Genomic DNA, 7,788 nt, shown 5'->3' on the forward strand with positions numbered 1-7,788 from the left:
CAACAACCATGGGGTTGATCGGTTGGAGCACGGCGTCCAAATAGAGCTTCCCTTATACCCAAGGGAAGTTTGGAGGAAACAGAAGAGTTGTCAAGTGCTTATTTAATGGGGAAGAAGGCCAAGAGAAGGAGATTGGTGGGAAGACCATGTTGGTAAGGATTGGCGGTGCCCAGACTTGATCCTTGAGGTCAAGGATAATTTTCAAGGGAGGGGGAATGGTAAGGACCCAAGCTCGCCGCACCATCATCCCATTATTTTCGGGCATGAGGAGGCCAATGGAGGACGCCTAGCATGGAGGAAAGCCCTCCATGACCTGGGAGGCTATGAAGAGAAGCGGCCCCAACGATGCCCGTACTCGGCCTCGGCGCACCCACGCACACCCGCATCACCTTGACCGAGCCTTGGCCAAGCAACGCCACGGCCGGCCAAGCCCGCACGGCCAAAGCCATGCCTTCCGCCAAAGGAGACACGGGGGCACAAAGAGGCCAAGGAAGGACACTTGACATGGGGGGAGGCCGGCCACGGCAAGAGCAACCAAAAGGTGCATCAAACGCAAGACCATGGCCCCGTATACTTGACATGGGTGGAAGTTGGCCATGGCAAGGTTGGCCCAGAGAGGGCGCATCATCAGCAAGACCATGGCCCCACATGCTTGACATTCGTGCCGGGCACCCACGGCGACCGCACACCAAGACAGCACGCGCCCATGGCCAGCGCAGGGCCTGGCTTGGCCAGGCCAACCTCGCAAGCTACAGTGCTTTGGGCGAGGTTCTGGGTGAAGAACCTCGCCAGTTACAGTGTCAGGCGCACCCAGGACAAGAGACAGGCCTGGCGAGGTTCAGGCCAAAGAACCTCGCCAGCTACAGTGCGTCAGGCGAGGTTCGGCCTGCCCAACCTCGCCTGCTACAGTGCCGCGCGCCAGCCCACCCGCGCGCCCGCCAGTGCGTAGCCGCCCGCCTGCGCGCCCGCCAGTGCACGCCCACCAACGCGCTTGCCCACACGCGCGACCGCCAGCCCGTGCACGCCGCTTGCGCACGCGCACGCCCGCCGCGTGCGACCCAGCACACCCGGGCGAGGTTCGGCCCAGCGAACCTCACCGCAGTCTTGCGCCCGCCCCTGCGCGCGCCCGACACGCGCCCACCTGCGATCGGACTACGTGCGCGGTGCCCGCCCGCGCCCATACGGTCTACGCGGCTCCCGCCTGCGCGACGCCCTGACTGTGCGCGGCCTCGGACGGCCCGCGTGGCGCCCATGCCGCACGCCATGTCTGCGCGCAGCGCCCAAGCCGCGCGCCCTGTCAGCCTGAGACGCGACAGCACTAGGCCGGCTGCAGCTGGCCTATACTTGGTTTTTATGACCAAGGCAGCCATCCCTCTTCATGCTAAGGGTGGCCACGCCTTGGCCCTTTGGAGGCACACATGGGAAGCTATAAATAGGACCCAAAGGGGCATTTTTTGCATCCTATCTTATCCTATTTTGTATCTTGTATTTTCGGCCTTGAAAGCTTGGGAGAGACTTAGTCTCTATTGTATTCGGTCTTGGGGTTTGTCCAAGACTTGGGCTAGGAAAAACCCATCATAGTTTTCTCTATATATTTTGCTTGTAGCTTCATTTTGGGAATGGAATCAATCCTTAAGCTTTCCTCTATATATCTTCTTGTGAGTGATTGTTTCTCTTCAAACAAGGGTCGGGTCAGGTTGCAACCAGTAGACCCGTCCCTTGTCTTAATTCCCATGGCCATCCAAAGGAGTGCGTCCATCACTTCCAACAAGCTAAGGGCCGGGCCAAGCTGCAGCCAGTAGGCCCGCCCCCTTGACTTGTATCCGTGACCATCCTAAGGTGTGCATAGCACCCGACGTTACCCGTTCGGCCCATCTCCCTACAATTCTAAGGCATCCGCAAGGAGCAAAAGGAGCTAGGTTTGGTGTGGCGACTTGGGGCCGAAAGTCGCCCTCCAACACGTACATTGCAACGCCACTGCGCCACGCTTCAATAGCTGGCCCTCGACAGTCAAAGGACAACACTATGACTACTCCGGCCATACCATGCTACGACTGTCAACACTTTACCGTTCTCAAGAACAGACAACACCACACGCCACCGGCCAGCTTTAGCTGCGCGCCATTCGACTCAGAGCCACCCCTCTCTCATGATGAGGGCGGACAATGCCTCTGCCACCTGGGGCCTCTCCACCGGAACTATAAATAGCTAGGTCAGGTAACTTCTAGGAGATTTTTGGCTGGACCAAATTTATTCCACTCTAACTTGATCGTCGGAGGGCCCTCACTGGAAACATCGGTGATGCTTTATGTAGGTCTGCCGCCACCGCCGCTGCGCCGGAGGTGGCTCCTATCTTCATCCTCCAAAACGACCGGCGGCTCCCTCAACTCCTCCGGCATGGTCACCCTCGGGCTAGATTTGAACCACTACAGTCCACTAGATGGCTTCTGACCATTCATACATTTATTATAGTTAAATCCCAAGATTTGTTGCGGATTATGTACATATTCTTAGCATAATTAAACAAATTGTTATCTCAATCGTAGTGACTGCTGCAACCAAAAATCACATGCCTTTTTTCAAAAATCATGGATTGCTTGCATGTATTTCATGCATGGTGATAAACAAACCCTAATATGTTGTCATGATATAGCATAACATGCTTCTCTTCAAAAATCTTTTTCTTTGGCCACTGATGATTTGTCATAATTCACGGTCTATTCAGCATATGCCAACTTTAAAGAACGAGTATATTCCAAAAGTCTCGATATATGTACAGTACCCTCTGTAGCAACTCAAGAAACAATGTTACTTCTGCACTGAAGTTAAACCTGTCGTTTCTCTACTACACATGCAATATGGAATAGGGAATCCAATTACATCTACGTTGGTGTTATTTCTCAAGACTGATGCCACGTCCAATGAAACCGTGTGTATTTGCTTCACTTTTCTCTCCATCTCATCATCACTTAGTGTCTTATCCATGAAAAGTTTTGCAAGTAGCTTCTTGTTTGGCCTGATGTGTTTTCCTTGACCCATATAAGTTCGATGCCCCTGATAAACACCCAGATGCAATGAAATTTTTAGCTAATAAGGAGACCCAAATGAGACAACAACAAAAGCGAATGCGTACCCGCAACGAGCGCGCCATGTTTCCTCCATGACTTGCCATGAAGAACTGACTCTCCAGACACACTGCATAGTCTAATGCTGCCATAACAGATGGTTTACGCTTGATTCCATCGAGTTCGCCCGGTCCTGCTAGGCTCCATTTATTGAATAGGTTGGGGAATTGGGATTGTAGAGGTTGAAGTGCCTTCTGGCCTCCAAATGGCTCGCCACCAGCCCAGTAGATCTTCGTCTTCCTCGACACACCGAGCCCTTTGAGCAGCCTGAATCACAATCAGCAAAACACGGCATCAGAAACAAGAGTATATGCAAGACTGGTGCCACACTAGCACTATAACAGCACGGTATGGTATGAGATCTTTTTGGCTTACCGAATATTGGTATGTCACCAGTACTAAGTATCGATACTAAACTGGTACAACAAATATGTATTATCTTAATAGTGGAATTTCATCTTAATTAATGGAAGGGGGAAAACATGATCATTACGAGATTCATTTTGTTATACAAAGTATATAGAGATCTTTCTATTATTTGATCACGGCGAGTTCATCAAGGGAGAGAGGATCAAACTGTCAGAAGCTGGTGTACGTACCTGGAAATGGCATTGGCGTTGAGGGGGCAGAGACCTGCATGATAGCGCTGCTGGGGCGTGAGCTTAGAACGGGAGGTGAGGAATTGGGGTTTGGAGGCACGTTCACTTGCAATCTCGAGGTCTGCTTCTTTGCCCAAGCCTGAGTGACATCCAGTCCTCACCCACACATCCTTTTCTAGCCTGAGGTGCAAAGCCATATACGGTCCTTCCTCTTTCATCCTCTCTATAAACTTGCCTGCTATTCCTTGAATCCAGGGTTGGAACTTTAGAGCTTCAAAAGCCACCTATAAAAATATGTGAATGTAATAAACATCATATGCTGGATCTTTCTTTTTGTCTAGTTTTCGCGAAGAAAGACCATTGTAGCTAACCTTGCATCTAAGCTTCTGCAGATCAGCATTGAGGTCCTTTGAGAGTCTTGAATCAAAAGCTCTGAGGAGCAGGACACTCTCCCTGCCAAGCTGCAGCACACAAAACATACAAATATATTCCATTGAAGAAGACTTCCAAATATTTAGGCATTCACTTTTATTAATTCAGTATTGGTAGGTGGGGATACGCAAGGATATTAATAAACTTAATTTGTTCTCATGTTGCAGAGTTGAATTCCTTGTTGCTTTTTTTTTTTTATCCTTTGGGCTGAAGAATTGAATTATTTGACCTTGGAACAAAAAGTCAATAGGCCATCACACGATTGAAATATATCAATTTCGTAGAATGCATTGTCCAAGCTCTATATAAGAAAAATAATATAGATTGATATATATAATAACACTAATAAAAAAAATATTATGGGCAATACTGGTTGTTATGTGATCCCTAAAATCACTCTAATAAGATCATACTAACAAAAAAAATAATATAAATTGATACATAAAAAAAATATTATAGGTGATGTAGGTTGCTACGTGATTTTTAAAATTATGCTATGCTTAAAGAAGATGGGCCAGTACTCTCTTTTTTTTGGCCTCTAAATCTAATTTGGAATAATGTGTGCTCCGCTAGGCTCAGCTTGCATACTGCTAAAAGCAGTGCTATAAGAAGCTAGAATTTCCTCATCACCAAGCCTTTGATTATGGTTTGTACATGTATTATAAATAGTCTTTGAGCAACCGCCATAGGGGCATTTTTTTTTCACTTTGTTTTGGAAGAGATTTGGTGAATTTTAATCTCTTTGCCTGATTGTTTCCACCATTGGAATGTACCGATTGGCTTCTTTGTGTAGGTGCTATTGGGGCTCCACATGGGATTAGCCCAGCGAAAGGTTGAGCCTACGACAAATCCATAACAGTGTCAACATGTCTGGACACTGTTTATGTTTAAGTAAATGATGGAAATTATTTTGGGATAATTTTATAGGAGGATTGCTAATCGGGTGTCAAGTATCATACCGGTTGATGTTCGGTCTGATTTGGTACCGGTTCATATCGAATGGAACCATTTGGTTTCGTTCGATTCTGTCTAATATCCGTTGGTTTGGTCCGAATCGGATGGTACAATCTGGTTCGCAATTTTACTGTTAAGGGGCACCCAGCATTTTCTTTCAAACAGTGGGGCATTTCGCAAGCAAGGATGGGTAAACACATGGACCGAAAGCGTGAGCTTGACACCATACCATCCAAGTGTGATCCAGTGCTAGATCAGCTGGTTGCAGAATAATTATTGTCTCCGGCCCACGCCGTACCTTTTTATTTGACTAAATTGGTGCTGGCTACAGCACTGTTCAGGATCTGCCGCCAGGCTTGGTGGAACGAAATTATCCAAGTAATTTACGTTCCCCCCAACGCAAGCAAGTCTGTTTTGGGGAGAGATGGAGAGAGAGAGAAGGAAAACAAATTAATACGACCAACCTTGTGCGTGTAGTGCTGTCGAACCCAATTCTCGTCGGCATTGAAAGGCATCCGAGGCGCCCTCACTCGCCGATTTCTCAGGTGCGTCGACGGCAATGACGAGATCACCACCACATCATCCTTGAGCGTCTCCTTGAAATGGCGAACATCGAATATATCGCCAAACTCACTGCACTAATACCGCATCTCCAACCATATGAGAGGCCATTCATGCATGCATGCATAGCGATCATTTCAATTCAATTCAATTCAGTACTGATACGGATAGTCGGATACCACCTTTCATCGCCCCACACCTGGTTCACCTGAAGCACGGGCACGACGAGCGCCGCCCCGAGGATCCGAGCAATGACGACGGCATCGATGATCTGGTTCCTCTGCTGGTTGAGTCCTCCGGACACCACGGCCATCATGATATACTTTGCACTGCCGCCCTTCAAGGTGGAATTGCGGTACGACTCGCTGAAATCCAGGCACGGCCGGACGTTTGCCGCCCCTGAGTACGCCCACTTCCAGAAGTTATCGAGCTTTTGGGCATCCGGGCGCAGGTGATGGCGAGAGCAGGCGGCCGGAGGGGTGGAGAGGAGGACTTGGGAGATGTTGAGCAGGGCCCAGAAGGCCAGTAGGGGGATGAAGTAGCGGCTTGCTCGACGAGGGGTTGGAAGAAGAAGCTTATTATTTAAGGAGGTTTTGGATGATTTCAGCAATGGTTTGAGAGAGAGGAGATTTTGAGGGATGGAAATGTGGGAAGGGGAGGACATTGTAGTAAGGGGGCAGTGTAAGGGCTGGCACAAAGGCTGGATATATGTTTTGAGCCTTGGGAGCTTGGTATATGGAGAGTTCGGTGGCATGGGGGAATAATTTCAAGGAGAAAGGGAGAAGGGAGAAGGTGAGGGAACGAAAGAGACGGGGGAGAAAAATAATAATAATAATTGAAAAAAGATTCATCTGAAGGACGGAGAAGGTGGCATGCACCGAACGTGGCTTGGTTTAGTGTTAGATGGGAAGTATTCGGTATCGAGGACTTTGCTATTGAAACGTTTCTTATTTACCTTCACTTGGGTGGTGCATGGTGGTTGGGTCAAACCAGTGATCCGTCAATGTCACGTACTATATCAAACACAGATCTTGATACATGGCAGTTGATTAATCGGCCAATGATGACCAAGGTTAACTGTTTTAATTTGGATGGAACCAGACTCATCACATCTGCAACTTGGATCTGGTTTTGTCTTCCACTAGAAATTCATTTATATAGCTTCTTCTTCTTCCTTCCACTAAAAATTCATTTATATAGCTTGTGGAGCATAATTAATCTAACCAGGCCCCCATGAGTCACGGCCCTTATCTCGCGAAAAATAGTCATGTCTGTTATTTTGTGTGGTATGTATGCATTGCGTCTGCTTGCAGAAAATTAAACTCCATTCACTATCATTTGAGAGGTCCAACTCTTTTGCTTGCTAGCTTCAATGTGTCAAGAGTAGGCCATCAAACTTTTTAGGAGGCCAATATTTTTCTTTCCTTCCAAGATTTTTTTTTTTTTTAATGGAGGGGGCTAAAAAGTAGGAGAACTGAGGCCTAAAGTACGACCCATAATATCTGCATTCAGGGGGAGATTAAGCTCGTGTGGAAGATGATGAGGCCATAAATTGTACCTTTTCTTTTCTTTTTGTTAGAATACGTCTTCTATTGCTTGAATACATGCAATATCCTCAGTCTTTTTTTTTTTGTTATTCATCAATGTACATGGGACGACCAATGTGCTGGATCGAGCACACGAGAATCTCGATGCATGTGCGTATGTGAATTAAGAAAAGGCTGCCATTACTTCCACACGGAGCTGCAAACCTAAGACCTGTCCATAGCTCTTCTTGCGCTTAAATTCTTGCCAGTATTAACTCATTTGTCTCAAGGGGAGAAGAAGAGAAAAGATCAAATTTTTTAAGCCTCCGTAGGGCCAGTCATCCGTTCTCCGAACTTGGCACTTGACTCCAATCTTTGGCACCTTGCACCAACGACTTACACAGCTAAGCTTTAATTAATGCTACCAGATTGGCACATGGCTGATGAGCTGCGATGTTCTCACCCTTGAGAGCCGCCCTATTTTAAAGGGCAGGTGGACTAACCCCAAGCTCAATCATTAAAATCTATAATTCTAAAGTTTAGGTTAAATGGGGTACTACTAACACCATTATAAGCCACAACGCAGGAGGC

The 7,788-nt window shown here is 47.6% G+C and overlaps 1 protein-coding gene across 1 annotated transcript; it reads right to left on the minus strand.

Annotated features, from left to right (window-relative positions):
* Nucleotides 1–2,729: 2,729 nt before the first annotated feature.
* LOC148714718 (O-fucosyltransferase 24-like) lies at nucleotides 2,730–6,515 on the minus strand. The gene is made up of 6 exons (XM_088716021.2): nucleotides 5,854–6,515; nucleotides 5,575–5,743; nucleotides 4,096–4,185; nucleotides 3,725–4,008; nucleotides 3,134–3,392; nucleotides 2,730–3,054 (listed from the first exon to the last, which is right to left on the minus strand). Exons 1-6 carry the CDS (start codon nucleotides 6,423–6,425, stop codon nucleotides 2,809–2,811), a joined length of 1,620 nt encoding a protein of 539 aa, XP_088572147.2. The 5' UTR covers nucleotides 6,426–6,515; the 3' UTR covers nucleotides 2,730–2,808.
* Between the last annotated feature and the right edge of the window lie 1,273 nt (nucleotides 6,516–7,788).

Source organism: Phoenix dactylifera, chromosome 2 (assembly GCF_051530095.1).
Source record: "Phoenix dactylifera cultivar Ajwa chromosome 2, Ajwa_hap1_PhDact_Kaust_v1.1, whole genome shotgun sequence".
NCBI classification, from domain to species: Eukaryota; Viridiplantae; Streptophyta; class Magnoliopsida; order Arecales; family Arecaceae; genus Phoenix; species Phoenix dactylifera.